The sequence below is a fragment of the Sus scrofa genome, chromosome 8 (assembly GCF_054392235.1).
Source record: "Sus scrofa isolate SSC_HxYL_T2T_F1_AM1 chromosome 8, Sscrofa_HxYL_maternal_Yorkshire_Landrace_v2.0, whole genome shotgun sequence".
Classification (NCBI taxonomy): Eukaryota; Metazoa; Chordata; class Mammalia; order Artiodactyla; family Suidae; genus Sus; species Sus scrofa.
The window spans coordinates 1483370-1504716 of NC_139390.1; the positions used below are offsets into that span (position 1 = coordinate 1483370).

At 56.5% G+C, this 21347-nt stretch overlaps 1 protein-coding gene across 7 annotated transcripts in view; it reads left to right on the forward strand.

Annotated features, from left to right (window-relative positions):
* FAM193A (family with sequence similarity 193 member A) overlaps positions 1–21347 on the forward strand; it is a 136354-nt gene that overhangs the window by 60714 nt on the left and 54293 nt on the right. For 4 of the 7 annotated variants that reach the window (XM_021100934.2, XM_084971281.1, XM_084971282.1 and 1 more), the window contains 4 exons: positions 12482–12627; positions 13136–13303; positions 15724–15958; positions 20411–20535. In XM_021100934.2, coding sequence (XP_020956593.2) covers positions 12482–12627; positions 13136–13303; positions 15724–15958; positions 20411–20535 — 674 coding nt within the window. The remainder of the gene's footprint in view (positions 1–12481; positions 12628–13135; positions 13304–15723; positions 15959–20410; positions 20536–21347) is intronic. The other 3 variants (XM_084971280.1, XM_084971284.1, XM_084971285.1) reach the window with 1 other exon arrangement.

Sequence of the window (21347 nt, forward strand, 5' to 3'; positions counted from 1 at the left end):
CTCTCCACCCCAAAACTGAGAATTGACCAGGCTTGCACAGACTCTAAGTCAGCAGGAGAATTAACATCTCCCTAATACTGAGTCTTCTAATCCCCTAAGTTTAGAATCTTTCTCCATTTGTAAGTGTTTATATTTTCCTGTGTTATACCATTGCACCTTAAAAAAAAAAAAAAAAAAAAAAAAACAACTACCCAGAGCTACTTGGCTTTTATTTATACTACTTAAAATGGTGTCTTTTACTTTTTCCATGTCTGACGCCACCCATGTGCCTGTGATTGACTTCTCTTTCTAAGTTGTTATCGGCACTGCTGGACCCTGTCTGAAGATTTGCAGTTTCAGGTTCCAGGCGCTTTGTCTCAGATGTTCTTTGTGTTTCGGGGCAGCCATGCAGCAGTCCTTGAACAGACGGTTTTATGACACACAGTGCAGCCTGGGGGCTGTACTCAGTCCCTTGTGATAACCTGTAATGGAAAAGAATGTCCGACATAAATGTATGTAATTTACATAGACGTGTGAATGACGTTGCCAAAACTAATCTGAAACTAACACTACATTGTAAGTCAGCTGCACGTCAGTTAAAAAACAGCAGGAGTTCCTGTTCTGGTGGGACAGGAACTAGTGGAAACGAACCAGACTTGTATCCATGAGGATGCGGGTTCGATCCCTGGCCTTGCTCAGTGGGTTAAGGATCCAGCATTGCCGTGAGCTGTGGTGTAGGTCACAGAGGTGGCTCGGATCCTGCGTGGCTGTGGCGTAGGCTGGAGGCTACAGCTCTGATTCAAGCCCTGGCCTGGGAACTGCCATGTGATGCAGGTGAGGCCCTAAAAAGCAAAAAAAACCAAGAAGGCAGATGGCTTTTACTTAGCTTCTCAACCTTGTCCCGCTTGTCCCTAGCGTGACACCCAAGAAAGAGAGGAGAGCGTGACGTGGAGTTGTGAGGAGGCAGTTAGAGGCGGAGCTGCGTGAGGAGCCAGAGCTAAGTGGAGGTACTTGTTTGAAGAACAGTTGGGCCTGGGATGTGATTTTTTTTTTTTTTTTTTTTTTTTAAACCCTACCTGAAGGTGAGAAGATGGCTTGTTCCCCTTTCCTGGGAGGACATGAGACTCCTGGGCAGAGGCAGAACACAGCAGCCACATCCCAAGACCGAGTGTTTGGGTCCCCCTTGTGCCGCCACCCCCGGGTCTGATGTCAGAGCCGCAGCTGCATTGGCGTGTGTCGCTGCTCAGGAGCAGAGTGTGTCTGCCCCTTTGTAAGCAGTCAGCAGGCCTGCGCTTGCTGTGTCTCAGGCTGTCGGAACGCTGAGCCGTGGCCCAGGGCAGGGGAGAGGGCCTCACAGCCTAGGAGACCCCAGAGGACCTGCTCGCCCCAGTCCTCCCGACAGCCGCCAGGGAAGGAGTCAGCGGAGGCCTCGTGGAGACGCATCTGACCGTGCTGGACGGCTAGCGGGAGGTGGGAGCAGAGCCAGGCTCGCGTGTGTGCGGAGTGACTTTGCGGCCAGGAAGCCGAGAACGTCCCTTTAAGGGGCTGAGGTTTCAGAGGTCGACTGTGAGTGAGGGGAGGCTGGACCTGGAGGGGGTTGGGGGGCTGGGGGAGGAGCTGGCCACGGGAGGCGAGACGGGGAGAAAAGCGCTGGGAGCCGTGGAGGCCGTCCCTCCCGTTTAAATTTGACTTTATTCTGTTTTTACTGTTGGGTTTTAGGGCCACACCTGCAGCATATGGAGGTTCCCAGGCTAGGGGTCGAATCGGAGCTGCAGCTGCTGGCCTGCACCCCAGCCACAGCCACGCGGGATCCTTAACCCACGGAGTGAGGTCAGAGATGGAACCCACGTCCTCATGGTTCCTAGTCAGATTCATTAACCACTGAGCCACGAAAGGACCTCCTCCATAGTGCCTTTTTGGATTTGACATCTAAAACACAGGTGACAAAATAAAAAATAGAATTTCCGGAGTTCCCATTGTGGCTCAGCAGTATCTAATCTGGCTAGTATCCAGGAGGATTCGGGTTTGATCCCTGGCCTCACTCAGTGGGTTAAGGATCCAGTGTTGCCATGAGCTGTGGTGTAGGTCACAGACTTGGCTCGGATCTGGCCTTGCTGTGGCTGTGGTGTATGCCTGCAGCTGCAGTTCCATTTCGACCCCTAGCCTGGGAACTTCTCTATGGCCCTAAAAAAACCAAAAGCAAAAAACCACCAAAAAGCAAAAATAGAAGTTCCTTCGTGGCTCAGTGGGTGAAGGATCTGGCACTGTCATTGCTATGGTTATAGCTGTGATGGGGATTTGGTCTCTGGCCTGGGAACTTCCACATGCTGTGCAAGTGCAGCCAAAAAATTAATAAATAAATAAAAATAGGAGTTCCCTTCTGGTCCAGTGGGTAACGAATCCAACTAGGAACCATGAGGTTGCAGGTTCGATCCCTGGCCTCGCTCAGTGTGTTAAGGATCCAGCGTTTCCGTGAGCTGTGGTGTAGGTCGCAGATGCGGCTCGGATCTGGCATTGCTGGCTGTGGTGTAGGCTGGTAGCTACAGTTCTGATTAGACCCCTAGCCTGGGAACCTCCCTCTGCCACAGGAGCGGCCCTAGAAAAGGCAGAAAGACAGAAAAATAAATAAATATTTATGGAGTTCCCACTGTGGCTTCATGGGTTAAGAACCTGACACAGTGTGTGTGAGGATGCAGGTTGGATCCCTTGCCTCAGTGGGTTAAGGATCTAGCATTGCTGCAAGCTGCAGTATAGGTCACAGATGTGGCTCAGGTCTGATGGGGCTGTGGCTATGGTGTAGGCCTGCTACCACAACTCTGATTCAACCCCTGGCCTGGGAACTTCCATTTGTCACAGGTGTGACCCTAAAAAGAAAAAAAAAAATTTTAATTAAAAATGAGCAACTGGGACAACATCAAATTAAAAAGCTTCTATGTGTATGTAAACGTGATTCGCTTTTCTGTACACCTGAAACTAATACATTGTAATCAACTATACGCCAATAGGAGTTCCCATTGTGGCTCAGTGGTTAATGAATCCAACTAAGAACCATGAGGTTGCGGGTTCAGTCCCTGGCCTTGCTCAGCAGGTTAAGGACCCGGCGTTGCCGTGAGCTGTGGTGTAGGTTGCAGACGTGGCTCAGATCCTGCGTTGCTGTGGCTCTGGCGTAGGCCAGCGGCTATAGGTCTGATTCGACCCCTAGCCTGGGAAACTCCATGTGCCGCGGGAGGGGCCCAAGAAATGGCAAAAAGACAAAAAAAAAAAAAGCAAACAAACTATACTCCAATAAAATTTAGAAAGAAAAAAGGCTTTGCACAGCAAAAGAAACCATCAACAATAAAAAAGAAAATCTACAGAATGGAAAGATAGTATTTGCAAACTATGTATCTGTGAAGTACATAAATACATAAAGAACTCGTACAACTCAATAGCACAAAACCACGTAACCCAGGTGGAAAATGGGCGAAAGACCTGAATAGACATTTCAGTAAATAAGATACATAGAGACCGGCAGGAACTTGAAAAGAGGCTGGCGTTTACTGTCCTTAGGGAAATGCAAATCAAGACCACAGCGAGTGGCCACCGCAGGCCTGTTATCATGGCCGCTCTCCCAGAGGCCAGCGGGCGCCGAGCAGGATGTGGAGGAAAGGACCCTCGGTGCGGCCGCGGCGGGGAGCGGCGCGCAGCGTCTCAGGAAACTCAGGACAGGGCTACCGTGTGCACCAGCCGCTCTGTTCTGGGAACACATGCAAAGGCCGTGAAACTAGAACTCCAGACAGCATTATTTATGATAGCCTAAGCACTCACTGATTGACACATGGATAAAGAAGATGTGGTGTGTACACACACACACACACACACACGAGTGTTACTTGGCCGTAAAAAGTGGGGAGGAGGCCTTTACCATTAGGACAGCAGGCGCAGGCACAGACTTTGAAGGCGTGGTGCTAAGTGAAGTAAACCAGAGACAGCCAGGGTACTGTATGGTCTCACTGACACATGGAATCTTTTTTTTTTTTGGTTCTTTAGGGCTGAACCGCAGCACGTGGAGGTTCCCAGGCTAGAGGTCCAGTCAGAGCTGTAGCTGCCAGCCTTCACCCCAGCCACAGCAATGCAGGATCCGAGCCACCTCTGCAACCTACACCACAGCTCACGGCAATGCTGGATCCTTAACGCACTGAGAGGCCGGGGATTGAACCTGCGTCCTCATGCATGCTAGTTACCGCTGAGCCACAATGAGAACTCCCCACATATAGAATCGTAAACCCCAAACCAAACTCAGAAAGGAGGAGCTCAGACTTGTGTTGACTGGAGGCAGAGGGTGGCAGAGGGGGAGGCGGGGGAAGGCTGCCCAAAGGTTCAGACCTGCGGTTGTCAGATAAACGGGTGCGGCGTGCGGCGTGGTGACGGGCTGGCACTGCCGTGTGAGTCGTAGGGAGACTGCGGACTCCTACGGAGAGGAGGCCCGCGGAGGAGAAAGGACCGCTCCTGTCATTGGGTCCGAGAGGATGGACGCCGGCTGGACCCGCCGGGGGGATCCTTTCACACTGTGTAGATCAGACTGGCTGCTGCTGCTCTGTGCTTCGGACGGACACAGTGATGTGTGCTGATTATTTTTCATTAAAACCAGGGGAAATTAAAGCCCAGTACTGCAAACAAAATGTCCATTAAGAAATACTTCCGGAGTTCCCGTCGTGGCGCAGTGGTTAACGAATCCGACTAGGAACCATGAGGTTGCGGGTTCGGTCCCTGCCCTTGCTCAGTGGGTTAACGATCCGGCGTTGCCGTGAGCTGTGGTGTAGGTTGCAGACGCGGCTCAGATCCCGAGTTGCTGTGGCTCTGGTGTAGGCCGGTGGCTGCAGCTCCAATTCGACCCCCTAGCCTGGGAATCTCCATATGCCACGGGAGCGGCCCAAGAAATAGCAACAATAACAACAACAACAAAAAAACACCAAAAAAAAAAGAAAAAGAAAAAAAGAAATACTTCCATTGTGGTGTCGCGGTAATGGGTAGCAACCCTAAAGAGACCAAAACAAACTTTTAATACTTAAACAAATTCTGTCGGAAGATACAGAGTTGTTTTCTGTTGTTTGTTTGAAATTATAAAAAGAAATGCTTTCAGGCATTTATATGCTCGTCTCCTGGCACTCGTTTGTAAGAGTTTTGTTAGGGATATTTTGGTCAGGATTCTCCAGAGGAACAGAACCAGCGGGAGACAGATAGATGATAGACAGACAGACAGACAGAGGCAGGCAGGGAAGGAGGAGGTTGATCATAGGGAGGGGCTCGCTAGAGAACCGGGACAGCTGGGCTGATTCGGCCCCTCCGAACGCTTGAGAGTCGAGGCCGGCGGTGTGGGCCGGGTCTGGTCTGCAGGCCGGAGAAGCAGAGGTGCTGGTGTCGCGGGCAGAAGACGGACGTGTCGGCTGAAGCAGGGGCACCTTCTGCCCGTTTATTCTCCTCAGACCCGGAGGGCTGGACAGTGCCCACCCTTGGGAGGGCCGTCTGCCCATCCAGGTGCCAGGTTCTTGCAGAGACCTGTCACGGGCGCACGCAGAAATACTGACGGACCAGCCCTCTAGGACCCCAGAGCCCAGTCCAGTGGACCCGCGAAGTTACTCAGAGGCTTTGTCTGAGGAGCAGAATTGCTGGGACAGGGGCAACTCAGACACTTAGATTTTCAGGGTAACACAGTTTCCCGGGTGAGTGCCTCATCTGTGCCCCACGGCAGGCGTGGTATCGGAGGGGCAGAGCTTGAGCTTGGGTCGCTGGAAGGAGTGGTGAGGTGGACCGGCGGTGGCTGTTATGAGGCCCCACTGAGGCAGAAGAGCTGGAGTCTGTCTCTAGAGGAATCACCCTTCTGTTGAGACAGGATTTGCAGGCAAGGCTGTATAGGGTCCAAGTAAGGGGGGGTGGGGAGTGTCGCAGTTGAGAAAATTGCTGCCAGAACTTTTGGGGTTTTTTGGCTATACCTACGGCATGGGGAGGTTCCTGGCCCATGGATCAGACCCAGGCCACAGCAGTGACAATGCTCAATCCTTAACCACGGGGCCACTAGGGAACCCCCAGAGTGTCTTCCGAAATTGCTTTGCAGAGGGAGTGCGGCTTGAGGGAGACGGGGAGGGAACAAGTGGGTGGGTTAGGTTTCAGGTGGCCTCTCCAGGGACCGAGGACAGGGAGCTGGCAGGGTGTCCAGGGTGTCGTGTCGGGCAGCCTGCCACCCCTGTTGAAGCTGAGACGTCACTGAGCATTGGCCCCAGCCTGCCCATCAGCAAGGACCTCCCCTCCCCCAGCAGCACCAGGTGGTGGCCAGAGAGAGCGAGGCAGGGTGTGCGGTGGACAGGCCCAGCAGACGACTGGCCCCTAGGGCACCTGAGAGCAGAGTTGCCCACCCTTTCTGGCTGGCACGCGCCTCAGGCTCCCCCCAAACCCTCCCCCAGATTTCTGTGGCAGCCGCTTCGCCCTGGCTCGTATCTCACCATCTCAGGGCATCTGCACGGGCCTGGCATAGAGCAGGCACCTGGGAATGGTTTTTGAATGAAGGAACGAGCCCGCTCTGATTTATATCTGAAAATGGTGTTCCCAGGTCTTCAGAGTGGCCGTAACCCTGCACTGGAGGAGACTGCACAGCCTAGAGGCCGTGGAGATGGACTCTCCCTCTGGGGCTCCCGTGGCAGGGCAGGCAGGTGGCGTATGTGTCTGGCAGTGGGGCTGGGCATGTCAGGCCCCTTGGAGGGCTTTGCCCCGAACTCCAGCAACCTTGGGCCCGGCTGCGGTGCTTGTCTAGGCTGCTGAGGCAGGAGCAGGGGTTGCCTTGGTCCTCACAGTCTGTGTTGGAGCCAGGCCGAGACCCACTAAGGCGAGGCCTGCTCTGTGCAGGAGAAGTTCAGACGGACAGAGATGCGGGGGCGGTGGAGACGTTTTGCAGAGACCTGCAGGGGTGCACGCCTGACTGAGACGGGCCTGTCTGCACCTCGTTTCAGAACCAGGCTATGTTGAATTCAGCAGTTTGGCTTCAGCTGATCATCCGTGACTTTAAAATCATGTTAATTTGAATTGTAATGATTTTCAGGAGATTTTGTGTTTAAGTTGTAGACCAACTTGGGTTTATTTATACTTATAAAAAGGCTTTAAAAGCATAAGTTATGTTGCATTTTGTGTTTGTGTATGTTTATACAACAAAAACAGTTTTAAGTCTGTGGTGGGGGGTGGAAATGGTACTTTGGAAAATTATTTTCTTTGAAGGAGTTCTGTGTAGGCCTCAGGTACCTACCGCAAGGAAGGATACTCAGCCAATTAATGCTCTGTTTTCTGTTTCAAGGGCGACTGTTGTAACGGTTGTGGACTTCAGCATTTGTGTCCGTGTTCTCCTGTGTATCGTGAAAATGTAAGGCTTGCATTTTACACTAAGGAGCCAGGTTCTCTAATGGTTACTGTGCCCACAAAACCAATCAGGGCATCCAGTTCCAATTTAAACCAGCCACGAAGAGCTTGCTAATAGTTGTCCTTATCTTGACTCTTTGCCCCGTTGGTTCATAACACGTGTGTATAAAACTGCTTTGTAATGAACTTCGTGAAAGTAGTTGTGCTGATGTACTGTTGCTGCCACCTTGAAGTGTCAGGTGGAGAGGACGGAAGCCGCGTCGGCCCCATAGGAAGATAGTCTGCACGGACGTCTCTGGCATGTTTGGCTCAACATGATGCCTCTGAGGTCCAGGCGTGCCGCTGCCTGTGACAGTCGTTTCTTCTGGGTAGCATTGCACTGTCCGGATGAACCACGATTTGCCTGTCTGTTCTCTGAGAGAGGGACGTTGGTGGTCCCTGGTTGTGGCTGTTGTGAGTACAGTTGCTAGTGACATCGGGTACAAGTACTTGTGTGGACAGAATTCAGTTCTCGGAGTTCCTGTCGTGGCGCAGTGGGAACGCGTCCGACTAGGAACCATGAGGTTTCGGGTTCGATCCCTGGCCTTGCTCAGTGGGTTAAGGATCCAGCGTTGCTGTGAGCTGTGGTGTCGGTCACAGATGAGCTTGGATCTGGTATTGCTGTGGCTCTGGCGTAGGCCGGTGGCTGCAGCTCTGATTAGACCCCTAGCCTGGGAACCTCCACAGACAAAAGACAAAAAAAAAAAAAAGAAAGAAAGAAAAAGAATTCAGTTCTCCTTGATAAATACCTAAGAGTGGAATTGCTAGGTGTGGGATTAAGTGTATGCTTGACATTATAAGGAACTTTTCAAAGTGCTGGTACTGTTTTCCAGTAGAGTATGAGAGTTCCCCATGGTATCTGATTCTCAGCAAGGCTGGCTGCTGATGGGCTTTAATTATAGCCATTTTAGTGTTATCTCATTATGGTTTTCATTTGCTTTTTTTTTTTTTTTTTGTCTTTTTAGGGGCACACCCACAGCATATGGAGGTTCCCAGGCTAGGGGTCTAATTGGAGCTGTAGCCACGGGCCTACGCCACAGCCGCAGCAGCGTGGGATCCGAGCCACCTCTGCGACCTGCACCACAGCTCCGCACCACCAGATCCCCATCCTCCAGGCGAGGCCGGGGATCAAACCCACGTCCTCATGGACGCGCGTCAGATTCGATTCCGCTGAACCCTGGTGGGATGCCGTTTCTTTGTTGTTGTTGCCTGTTGTCAGTTGGTTTTGTCTTACTGTTGGATCGATGGATCTTTCTATATCCTGAATAGAGGCCTCTTCTCAGAGTGTGCGTCCCAGGTACTTTCTTTCAGCGCGCGGCTTTCCTTTTCATTGCGTGACGCTGGTTTTGAAGATCAGAAATTTTAAATTTTGGTCAAGTCCAGTTTATCGTTTTAAATGATTTGGACTTTTCGTGGTCTGTAGAAGAAATCTCTGCCACCCAAGATTTTTTTGCCCCGTGTTTCTTTCTGGGTGTCTCATTGTCTCATTGTTTGAGTTTATACACTTGATCTGTGACCCGTTTTGAATGAAGTTTCGTATCTTCTGTGAAATAAGGTTCGTCCTCTCAGCCTACATACCCAGCTGTTCCAGAGCTGTTTGTCGAGAAGGGCTGCATTACCTCATGAAATACCTTCGCATTCTGGTCGGAAAATCAGCTGGTACTGGTGTATGGGTCTGCCCGTGGACTCCACTTTGCCTGTCTGCTCAGGCTTTTGCCAGTGCCGTGCTGCCGACTTCCTGAAACTTTTTATAGTAAGTTATGAAATTAGCTAGTTGGAGTTCTCGTGGTGGTACAGAAGAAACGAATCCGACTAGTATCCATGAGGAAATGGGTTCAATCCCTGGACTTACTCAGTGGGTTGGGGATCCAGGGTTGTCACGAGCTGAGACGCAGCTCGGATCCCGCGTTGCTGTGGCTGTGGTGTAGGCTGGCAGCTACAGATCTGATTTAATCCCTAGCCTGAGAACTTCCATATGCCACAGGTGCGGCCCTGGGGGGAAAAAAGAAATTAGCTAGAAGAACTCCTCCAATTTGTTCTTTTTAAAGTGTTTTGGCTATTCTGGGTCCTTTGCATTCCCATGTAAATTTAGAAAGATCTTGCCAGTTTCTACAGAAAATCCCTCTGAGTTTTTCACTGGTACTGTGTTGAGGCTGTAGACGAGTGTGGGGAGAAGTGACAGCTTAGTAATACTGTGTCTCCCACTCCATGAACATGGTATGCCTTTCCAGTTATTTTTTTAAGAGTATTCTTAGAATAGTTTTGTAGTCTTCAGTGTGTAGGCTCTGCAGCGTCATAGTATATTGAAGCATTTCAGAGTTCCCGTCGTGGCTCAGGTGGCTCAAAGGAAACGAATCTGACTAGTGTCCACAAGGACGCAGGTTCGATCCCTGGCCTCGCTCAGTGGGTTAAGGATCCCATGTTGCCATGAGCTGTAGTGTAGGTCACAGACGTGGTTTGGATCTGGCATTGCTGTGGCTGTGGTGTAAGCCAGCAGTTGCAGCTCCAACTCAACCCCTGGCCCAGGAATTTTCAAATGCCATGGGGGCAGCCCTAAAAAGAAAAAAAAAAAAAAAAAAAAAGAACTAAGCACTCAAATCATAAAGGTAGAAAAGGACAAAGAGCAAACAGGAAAGGAAAACAGAAGACATCACAACACAAAAGCAGAAATTACCATAAAAGCAAAAATTAAGAAATTGGAAAACAGATAAAAAGAATGAAATTTGGGGAGTTCCCGTCATGGCTCAGCAGTAACAAACCCAACTAGTTAGTATCTATGAGGACAGAGGTTCAATCCCTGGCCTCGCTCAGTGGGTTAAGGATCTGGCGTTGCCGTGAGCTGTGGTGTAGGTTGCAGATACGGCTCAGATCTGGTGTTGCTGTGACTGTGGCACAGGCTGCCGGCTTGGTTACAGCTCTAATTCGACCCCTAGCCTGGGAACTTCTGTATGCCATGGATGCATCCCTAAAAAGACGAAAGACAAAAAAATTAGAAACATTTCCAAAGTATTTCATATTTTTCTTGCTATTTTGTTTATTTTTGTCTTTTTAGGGCCACATCCGTGGCATATGGAGGTTCCCAGGCTAGGGGTTGAATCAGAGCCGTAGCCGCCGGCCTACACCACAGCTCATGGCAACGCCACTTCTGAGCCTCATCTGTGACACCACAATTCACCTCAACGCCAGATCCTTAACCCACCGAGCGAGGCCAAGGATCAAACCTGCATCCTCATGGGTGCTATTCAGATTTGTTTCCACTGAGCCAAAATGGACACTTGCTTTCTTGCTATTTTAAGTGGTTCCTCTAAAAATTTTCAGTATCCAGTTATTTATTGCTAGTACATAGAAATGCAGCCCTTGTTTTTGTATGTTGACCGTGTATCCTGTGAAGGTTTGGGGGAAGGGGACAAGCGGTGCAGAGAGAGCAGACGTGGTCCCAGGAAAGCTCGGAGACTGTGCTGAGTAGCAGAGGGTGTCCTTTCCAGCGTGGGAGGTTTTGCCAGCGCTCCGCCTGCCCTCCCTGTGTTTAAGCACCGCTGCAGAAGGGGGAGAGGGCCCTGGCCGCCTGTGGATGTGCCCCCCCCCACCCCGGGAGCAGCCTGCTTCCTCCACTGCTGCCGCCAGCACCCCCCCTCCATGACACTGGACCGTGGTCTTTCTGGTCCCTTCTACAGGAACTCCTGTATCTCTCGTTGCGCAGGGCTGCCCCCCCTCAGCTGGCGGGAGTGACGTCAGCGAGGCCTCGTGTGGGGGTGGGGGCAGGGGGGCATCCTTGTGCCCACCCCCTCTCTTAGGTTCCTGCTGGTCTGTCTGTGCTTCTCTGGGGACCCACGGTCCTCAGAGGCCGCCCACAGTGGTGGCTCCTGCTTGGGGGAGGCCCTTGCTGAGGTTTTCCTAGACCTCAGTCGAGGCCTGTGCAGGACGGACCCCCCATCCCTGCTCTGTGCCCAATGGGGCGGGGTCTTCATGAAGGTGTGAGCCCCGCTCCCCAGCCCCGTCCCCTGAGGGAGCCCTGACTCGTCTTCTACCCCGCACTTTTCCATTCCACCGTCAGTCCTTGGTGCCCAAGGGGGCACGCGGCAGGCCCGAGGAAGGGGTGGGGTGGTGCTGTGGGGCCGGGCAGACAGGGCTTGCCTCCAGGGCTGCAGTGGGGCAGGTCCCGCTGCTGGCAGGAGGGGCCTGGCACTGTCCTCTTCACGCCGTGAGTCCCTCCGGGAGTCTCTGCGTCCCTCTCTTCAGGCCGGTGGGGCAGTGGATGGCACTGACTGCCCTTGCTTGTGGGGCCTGGGCGACGTGCTAGTCCCTGCCTTCGCCATGTGGGGGTCTCCAGCCCTAAGGCCCTGTCGCTGAGGGACAAGGGGCGAGGTGGCGGCTGGGGGGTCCCGGGACCACGTGTGAGACAGGAGAAGGCGAGGGAGAAGGGGCCACGGGCTGGGTCTGGGGTCGGGTTTGTATCCTCAGTGGTGGCTGTGGGCGTGGAGGTACAAAGGTCTGAGCTGCTTCTCCCACCGTCCAGGCTGTTGTCCCTCAGAGCAGGGGCCCCGGCTGGCAGGATCGCAGGCGGCCCCGGGGCCGGGAGTGGCCGCTGGGTCTGCAGCACCATCGCGGGGGCAGGGGGACTCGGGAGTAGGACACCGGCAGCAGAGCCGCCTCCTGGAAAGTGCGCGAGCGACTCCTTGCCTGTCCTCCCGGTTAGGATGTGAACCCGCTCAAGGTGAAGACGGTCACTGGTTCCGGACAGCGTCCTGGGTGTCCGAGAGAACAGTGCCTCGGGGATAACTGGGCGAAACACTTCCTTTTCATTGGGGAGGTTTTAAATTTTGCTAAAAGGCTTTTTCCTGGAGTTCCTGCTCTGGCGCAGGGATCAGCGGTGTTTCTGCAGTGCTGGGACGCAGGTTCAAGCCCCAGCCCGGCCCAGTGGGCTAAAGGGTCTGGTGTTGTCACACCTGCATCTCAGACCTGATCCCTGGCTTGGGAACTCCGTATGCCGAGGGGCAGCCAAAAACGGAAAAAAGCAAAAAGGCCTTTTCATGCTGGATTGATAACTAATATCATAACACCTGCTCTGTTCTCTCTAAAGCAGGGCCAAGACTTCCTCCTCCACACCCCCCTCGGTGGCTCGCAGCCAGAGGGTGGCGGCGGCAGGCTCACCCTGGGTGCTCAGCCGCTACCTTCAGCCACCCCCTCGGATGCAGCATGCGCCTGCGAAGCCTGCAGCGAGCGCAGGTACCTGGGCGCCCTCGGGCAGGGACGGGGCATGGGCAGGATGGGCGCTCCCAGGGCCGATGGCACAAGTGACCTGGACTCTTTGGGGCGGGGGGGGGGGTTCCTCCTTCCTCCCTTCCCACTCCGGAGGGCTGCGGGGAGGAAGCTGGGGCTGGGGCCGGGGCACCCGAGCTGTCTCAGGTTGGTGGAGTGGGCGAGCGAGATGCCCTGACCTGGGGGATGGGGGCTGACGCTGCAGAGGGCGGGGATGAGGAGCCAGGACGCAGGGCTTGGCTGTGTGGGGACCAGGGCCCGTGGGCGCCTTGGGTGAGGGCGGGCGGCTAGGGGACTGCGGTTGTGGGCGTCCCTGTCCTTCGAGGGCCCGGGAGCTCCTGGAGGCAAAGGCCTTGGGGACAGGGTGGCTGAGGGCACCAGGGCTGTGACAGCAAACCCGCTGCAGAGCGGAGCCAGGGGGTCAGGCCGGCTCGGCTCATGGATGCTGAGCTTGCCCTGTGCCATCTTCCCGCAGAGAGGTTTCGGCCGAGGTGGACCGGGAGCCTCAGCAGCTGCAGAACTACTGGTCAGAAGTGCGCTACACCGTCCGTTGCATCTACCGGCAGGCGGGGACCCCGCTGGCAGACGACCAGGACCAGTCTCTGGTGCCCGACAAGGAGGGGGTGAAGGAGCTCGTGGATAGGTACCCGTCCCGTGTCCGGGCCCTCCCCGCCTGCTGCCCGGGACCCTCCTCTGCTCAGGGTGGGCTCTGCTTTCGGGACCCTGCCCGGCGCACGGCGGGCCTGCAGCAGACGCACTGGGGGTTCCGATTCTCGTGCTCATGAAACGCTTCTTACGTGTGATGGGCGTGCGTGGACGTGTTCTCCTGCCTTAGGGTGGAGCCTGGCGGCAGCACTGCTTTACCTGACAGGGACACGTCCCCAAGCGCCCTGCCCTATGGACCAAGGAGGACAGGCAGCTGTGCCCCCTCCCCTGGGGGCAAGCAGACTGAGGGCCCCTGAGGCCCCGCAGGGCAGCGTCTCTCTCCGGGAGGGTCCTGACGGGCGTCCTGCTAGGCACACACACCGGGCCGGTGACAGTACAGAGGTGGTGGCGTCTTTTTTCCTCTCTTTTGAGATGTTGCACATGAAAGCAATAAATTCGAGTGAGCCGTTTCATGAATTGATTCTCGTCTTGGTCTTCCCACGTTCGGAATGCAGCCCCTGGGGGTTGTGTGAACGCCTGTCCGCTGGGCCGTAGGTTTCATCCGGAGTTGGGAGGAGTGACTGGCCTTGGGCTCTGTTGGCGCCTTGGCGCTTTGGCCAGTGTGCTCAGCGTTTGACCTGCGTGCAGGCCCCTGGCGTTACCTGACATGGGTATAGGCGGTCCCTGCCTTTTTTAGAAGTCAGCTTTCCTGGTGAGTGTTAGGAACGTATGTATAACCCGCACATCACGCCCACCGCTCGACAGCTGGTACACGCCCAGCCAGAGGCGAAGTGAAGTGAGAGGTCTCTGAGAGGAAAGCCTCAGCAAGCAGCGGTGCGGACCAGCGGCGCCGCGCAGACCTTGGGCAGGCGATGGGGACGTCGCCGAGGGCTGGGAGGGCAGCGCCCTGACGGACTTGTGCTCCTAAGGCTCGCAGCCCGCGGCCCCGTCTGAGGCGTGTGTCCGACGGGTCTCCTAGGAACACGGGTGGGTGTTTCAGAGCCAGTGCATGCCAGGAAGGGGCAGGGCCCGTTTCTAGGCGCCTGTCCAGCTGGTGTTGACTCCCGCGGCCCCTTTCTGTGGCCCTCGGCCCCCGGCGTGCTTGACTGGTCCCCCTCCTGCGTCGCTGCGTTCGAGCCACACCTGGCTGTCCTCCCGCCTGAGAGCCCGGGGCCCCCTCACCTTCGCTTTCATCGTATTACTGCCCCTACTGGACTTGCACCCTGGGTGCATGTGCTGGGAGCACAAGAGGCCCCAGAGTGTATTTTCCTGGCTCCTCCCAGCTGCAGCTCGGACACAGCCCCCTGGGCCAGGACAGACCAGGGAGCCTCCACGGCATCTTCAGCACATTCCTGCCTCCTGCTCTTTGCAAAAGTGTCATGTCATTTCCGTACATTTATAAGGTCCAGATGTGGACAAGGAAATACAGGCCTGATTCCGCCGTGCTAGGAGAACTAAGCAGGACCTAGCCGACTCCTTGTAAGTGTGACTGTCCCTGAGTCATTCGAGTCTTCTGTGACTCTCCCCCAGCAGACGAGACAGGTTCTGCTCAGAGGGCAGTTGTCGTCCTAGCCACGAAGATCACGGTGGTTGCGCTGGGCCGAGGAAGTAACACACCGTTTGGAAGTCGGCCTGGCGTTGTTACTCTTTCTCTGGCCACGTTTTTATAGGGCTGCACGTGTTCCGTTTTTACCTGGTCTCTTGTCTCGCACAGCCTAGACGATGTGGTGACTTAAAGTGGAATAGGTGACAACTTTCCTCTCTCTGGACCCCGCCTGGTGCCCAGAGGTGAGAGGATGCGTTTAGTAACATCCAGGAAGTGTGGCTTCATGCGTTTTACAGCTGGTTCGTCCTGGTGACGGCCATTGGTGGGGACTGCTCTTGGGTTTCCATCTGGAGTGGACGGTGAACAGGGGCCCATGGCTGTAAGGCCTGTTGATGAAAGTCGATCGTCTCCAAGTTGGGAAAGAAACTCGTGAAAATGATCGTAGCTGTTGGGGGGCACGCATGGGGTTTTTTTTGTCTCTTATCTTCAGTGTATACATTTTGTGTATCACTGGTGTCGTTTTTGGTGGGATGCACTGTCTGTGAAGTGTCCTCTTGAGAACAAGGCCAGCCCATTTGGGTTATGTCCTGAATACCCAGGAGGAAGGAGCAGTCTGCTCTGGTCCCCGGCCCAGTGGCACCTCTGTGGGGTGGCTTTTCCCCTGTCAACACACAGGCATCAGAAGTGACCGCTCCGGCTCCTGGTTTTCTGCAGTTTAGTGCCTGCTCTGCCCCCTGCTGGCTGCTCGCGTCCCATGGCCTCCGCCCCGGGCATCGCGCCTGAACCTGGGCAGATGGCTGTCGCGTCGGGCGGCCCGAGAAGACCGTGCACTGACGTCCGAGGTGAGTGGTGACTGTCTCTCTCCTGCCCAGGCTCTGCGAGAGGGACCCCTACCAGCTGTACCAGCGGCTGGAGCAGCAGGCCAGGGAGTACGTGCTCGAGATGAAGGTCCGGCTCCTGCGGCAGCTCTCGGCCGCGTCCAGAGTGAAGTCGCCGTCCGCCCTGCAGGGCCCCCCGCAGGCTCACCAGTTCATCTCGCTCCTCCTGGAGGAGTACGGCGCCCTGTGCCAGGCGGCACGCACCATCAGCACCTTCCTCGGCACCCTGGTGAGCCGGCTTCGTGCTCTGTCGGTCTGCTCCCTCCTCCTCTTGCTCTGCACGGGCCCGGAGTGCGTCGGTCGTGGAAGTGCTGCTGGGGGCCGCGGGGCCCAGGGACCGAGGCAGGGGACAGCGTGAGGCGGGGACCAGTCTGTGCCTTGACAGGGAGGAGGGAGGGCCGGCTGTTGATTCTGCCGTCGCTGGAGCCGGAGATGGGCGAGCCTGGGTAAAGGCCCCGGCTTTCTGTCCCACACTCAGCAGCCCGCACTGAGGGAAGGAGAGGTTTCTTTTCTTTTCTTTCTTTTTTTTTTTTCTCTTTCTTTTTTGGGGCTGCACCTGCAGCATGTGGAAGTTCCCAGGCTAGGGGTCGAAACAGAGCTGCAGCTGCCAGCCTCCGCCACAGCTTGTAGAAGTGCCAGATCCTCAACGCACTGAGCAGGGCCAGGGATCGAACTCACGTCCTGAGTTCGATTCCTAACCTGCTCAGGCATAACAGGAACGCCCACCTTTGTGCTTTCTTGATGCACTAATTGTGCAGTTTTTCACCACCGCTTAAAGTGTATTATTAAGTGAGATTGCATTGGCTGCCTTCAGGTGCCTTCTTCGTGGTAAAACTATGCATTGAAATAAATAGAGTAATCAGTGGTTCCAGAGGTTTAAACACAGTGCTCTTGTTGTGATTCTGAGGCTGGTGGGCCTCGCAATGGAGAGGCGCCCGCCGGGTGAGGGATTTGGGGTCGGGGGGCGTCCTCCAGCATCGCTTGGGTAGAGCCCTGCCCCGCGGGGAACTCCCTGGAGTGACGGACGCGTCCGGCTCGAGAGAAGGAGCCGGTGGGGGCGGGGGCAGGGTGGCTGCCGCTCACCATCGGCGTCCGAGAGCTCGACCTCCGTGCTCTGAGCAGAGCCAACGCCCTCTGGCGCCCGACCTCTCCCTCCTGCACCTCCTGTAGCCCCCCGCCCGCCCCACCAGGGTGCAGCCCCAGCCAGGCCTCCTCCCCAGGTGGACGGGGACTTCCTAGGTGAACAAATTAATTTGAATCGCGTTTGCTGAGAAAACGCCTGGCATTTTACATAGGAATGTTTTTCTGGGTGTTTTTTTTGTTTGTTTGTTTGTTTTTTAAGTCATAAACCCTGAGCACAAAATACAGCTACTTGGTCAGTGATTTATTTCACTTTCTTTTGCACACAGAGGGTTCACCACACCAGTAACCTGAGCTCTTTCTCCCTCCATGGGAAGCTGCTGAACCACTGGGTAACATAACAAGATAAAGTCTTTTAAAACACATTGCTGAGATGGCCTGAAAGGCAGCAGCCTTGAGTGAAAAGCAGATGGAAAGCTGGGGTCCATGTGCTCACGAGCCAGCCACTCCCAGCGCTGGGGCCACAGACGCCGCAGCCTCTGCCAGGGTGACCCTGGCATGGGGGGGGCATTGGGGCAGTGCGGGCCGCCTGTGCGGGCCCGCCACCCCAGTCGCCAGGCTTCCTCTCACCCCCAGGGGCCTGGCGTGGTTTCTGTGAGGACGCCCCAGTCCACACAGCACGTCCCAGCCGTCTCAGAGACCTTCACGTGGCTGGAGTGTTCAGGTCAGAGTCACACAGGTCCCCGCGTCTGTACCAGCCCCTCCCAGGTCTGCCCAGGGACCTGGCAGTGGAAGAACTGGCAGCGCCGAGTCGAGACCAGCTCCAAGTCTGCGTCTCAGAGTCTCAGCATTTTGGGGAGGCCCCGACTGGCCTTATCAATCAGTATTTTCTGTGCTGAAACTAAAACGGAGAAATTTAAAGATATTTATGAAATCATTTTATTGAGTTTATTCTGAGGTAAAGCATGTTACTCCCTCTCTCCCTCTTTCTTTTATTTTTTTGGCTACCGTGTGCAGTGGCTGGATGTGGCGTCTCAGTCCCCAGCCCGGGGTTTGATCCTGGGCCACAGCAGTGAAGGTGCCAGACCCTAACCACCAGGAACTCCCTAAGTCATTTTGCAAATAATAGCTAATTGCTTGGCAGAAATCGTGTATCTCTAAATAAAAAACTGTTTTCCCAAACAAAACACGCAGTCAGAAGAGGGGCATCGTTTGCGTGGCTGCAGATCTCGTGCGGGGGGCGCCGTGCGCGGCTCCCCTGCGTCTGCCGTCGGGCGGCGGCGGCGGCGGGTGTGGGTGAAGCTTTTGGGGCCCGTTGGGCCTGGTGCAGGCAACCGTGTGGAAAGGGGAGGAGTGTCTCTGTCGACGTGTCGGGTCACTGCCGCGCCCCGCCGAGGGCACACCGGAGCCCGGGCGCGCGGTGGAGACGGAGCCCGCGTCCCTGAGCCGAGCGGACCCCGTTACCTCACGGCCCGGGGGGGTCGCTCCCGCAGCTCGGGCCTGGTTTTCTCCTGCGGGAGGTGCCGGCGGTGCCGGGTCAGGACGCCGTCACCATCCAGGAGAAACGCGACCTCAGGCCACCTTCACCCTGGCCCTGGGCACAGAGGTCTGTAGACGCAGGCGCGTCCGGGTCGTCCCGGCAGAGGCGGCCTTTCCAGCGTCCCCGTCCTCGCGTCAGAGCCCTGCGGTGCTGGCCGCCCGGCTGGGGCCCGCTCTCCGCCAAGCAGCCGGTTCCCTGCTGCGTAGACGCCGCCGCTGGCGCGAACCCGAGGAACACATCAGATCCCGAAGTGCGTCTTCACAGCGGGACCTTCCAGGGAAATGTGCCTGTGCCCTGGGGTCAAACAGGACCGCCGGGCACGGGGCTGCTGTTCATTCCAAATTGAACAAAATGGGGCTGAAGCTCAGCCGCCAGTCGTCTAGGAAACGCCTTTCCGGCTGTCATGATCCTGAAATCTGAACGTCTGCTTAGGACAGAAGACTCTCCAACAGCCTGCCGTTTCTCCAGGCCCTGCTAGGCCGTGAGGCCTCACGCCGCCCCTGTCTCAGGCCGGGCCCCACCCAGCGCCCGGCTCTCTTGCCACAGGCCCAGGCGGGTGGCTCAGCCTCTCAGCGGCTCGCGGCCTGGGCGCAGGGCGCAGCAGCAAGTGCAGGGCCCCGGCCGGGCAGGCGCCTGGCCCCAGGGCTGCTCGTCACCCCGGGTTGGCCTGAGGTTGTGAAGTGAGGTGGGGTCTGCTGCTCCAGCACACCTCCTCTGGAAGCGTAGCTTCGGGTTCCGTCAAGAGGGCCGAACACCGCCGTCCACCGGGCTTCGCCTCGGCCACCCTCGCGAACGCGCGCCCAGGTGAGAGCCGCGCGGCCCCCCTCAGGCCCGCCGTCGCCTCGGCTCCCGCCGCTTCTTTCTTGGGGAGACAGCTCACAAGCTGAACCATCACCGCCGCCTCTGCCCACCGGAGACTCCCGTCCTCGGCCTTGTGTCCCCGGCCTGGCGGCCGGCACCCAGCCCACACAGCGGCCTCGCTGCAGCCCGCGACACGTGTCCTGCCCACGCTTCGTCTGTGGCCGCGTCCTCGTGGCAAGCACATTCCTAAACTAAAACGCTTGGAACCAGGCCTCTTCCCCGCCTTGGGCCCAGGTCTTCGGCTCCCAGGCCCTGGTCCTCCGCCCCGCTCCCCCTGCCAGCTTTCTTGCTGTAACGGCTCCTCGGAGCTGGGCCTGAAATGAGAGCAATGAAGCGCGGGTCTGGGAGGGCGCGTCGTGTTGTGGGAAAACAGACAGAAGGCGCCAGATCACCAGGTGGCAGACACCGGGGCCTTCCCACTTAGCGCAGGTCCTGACGTCTCTGTCAGCTTCTCAGCTCGGCTGGGCTGAAGAGAAAAGAGCAACAGACCCACTGGACACAGTGGCCACAGGTCACCCGGTTCTGGGGGACCAGGGCACTGTCGTCAGCCGCCGCCCGGGTGGTGCCGGGCACCTCAGCGGGGGGCGGGCGGGGGGCGCTCCCGTGCGTGACGGTGCAGCCGGAGCTGTTGGGTGTGAGCTCTCTGCACGGCAGAGGGATGGGCTGTGCAGGCCATCGCCTCGTGTGGAGGCAGGCAGGCGCCTCTCCGGGGTCCCTGCGGTGGCCAGGACCTTCCCTGCGTTTAAAAGCAACCGTTGAGGTCGCCGCCGTTTGCCGGGAAGGAAAGACCTGCCCCTGCATGCGGGCCGGCGGGCTTAGCGTGTCGTCAGAAGGGAGACGTGCAGGACGGGCCCAGAAATGTGGGCCGTCAGCCTCGGAGGGCTTGTGTGCCGGTGTGTGGAACGTTGGGGCTTTGGCTCTGTGTCCAAGGCCTGAGTGTCGGACATGCGCCTGGTGTCTCCTCGCTGTCCCCTCCCCTGTGGGCCTCGTGGTGCCATTTCAAGGCGGGCTTGGCCAGGCCGCAGGTCCAGTGCTCAGAGACACACGTCCAGCTTTGCTCTGGACACGCGGGGACGAACAGCCCCTCGCAAGCGGAGGTTCTGGGTCTGGACAGAGGGCCGTGGTTCGGGGGTGGGGAGAGACCTTCTGGGAGTTTGTCCGTCTGGCACTGAGCCCGCTTCTGTTCATCTCGTTAACCAGGAAAACGAACACTTGAAAAAGTTCCAGGTGACCTGGGAGCTGCACAATAAGCACCTCTTTGAAGATCTGGTCTTTTCGGAGCCGCTCCTCCAGAACAGCCTGCCGGCACTGGTGTCACAGATCAGGTACTCGGGCCAGCCTGCGTGTGACGGTGCTTTGACCCTGGGCTGCACCCGCCCAGCAGCTGCAGGGTTCGGGGCCAGACGGTGCTCCCGGAGAAGCTCAAAACCGCAGAGAAATACGGTTGAACTGTCAAATAACAAGCCCAATGTCACTGCTGCTAAGGCCCAGCGACACAGTGTCCTCGTTCACGAGGACCAGCTGGGCGACCGATGGGTGACCTGAGCACTTGGTGGCCGAGGGGCGGTCCCTGCTGGGGCCCCTGGGTGTGCAGAGCTGCTGGCCACTGGGGGAGGGACCAGACGCCCTGTCGTGTCTCAGACACGTTCCCTCCGCGTCGAGCTGGGGGAGGGGCAAGGGGAGCATCCCCTGGGGTCTGGGGCGCCAGGAGGACAGGTGCCTTCCACCTCCTCAGGGGACACCTGGTTGGACCCAAGAAGGATTCAGATTGGAGCTTCTACCTTACAGATGCCCACTTGACACCTCGGAAACGTTTTGCGACAGCGTGTGTGTTAGCGCTGCCCCTCGAGCGAGGACTGCGTCTGTGGAACACAAGAGCCGTAGTGGTGTTTTCATAGTCACACTTTGGACCTGTGTTTTGTTTAACTTTATTATGAAGTAAACTTCGGGAGCTCCCATGGTGGCTCAGCAGGTTAAGAACGCGACATGGTGTCCATGGGGGTGCAGGTTCAGTCTCTGGCCTCGCTCAGTGGGTTAAGGATCCAGCGTTGCTGTGGCTGTGGTGTGGGCCGGCAGCTCCGCCTCCACCTGGGAACCTCCATGGGCTGCAGGTGCAGCCATAAAAAGAAGAAAAAGT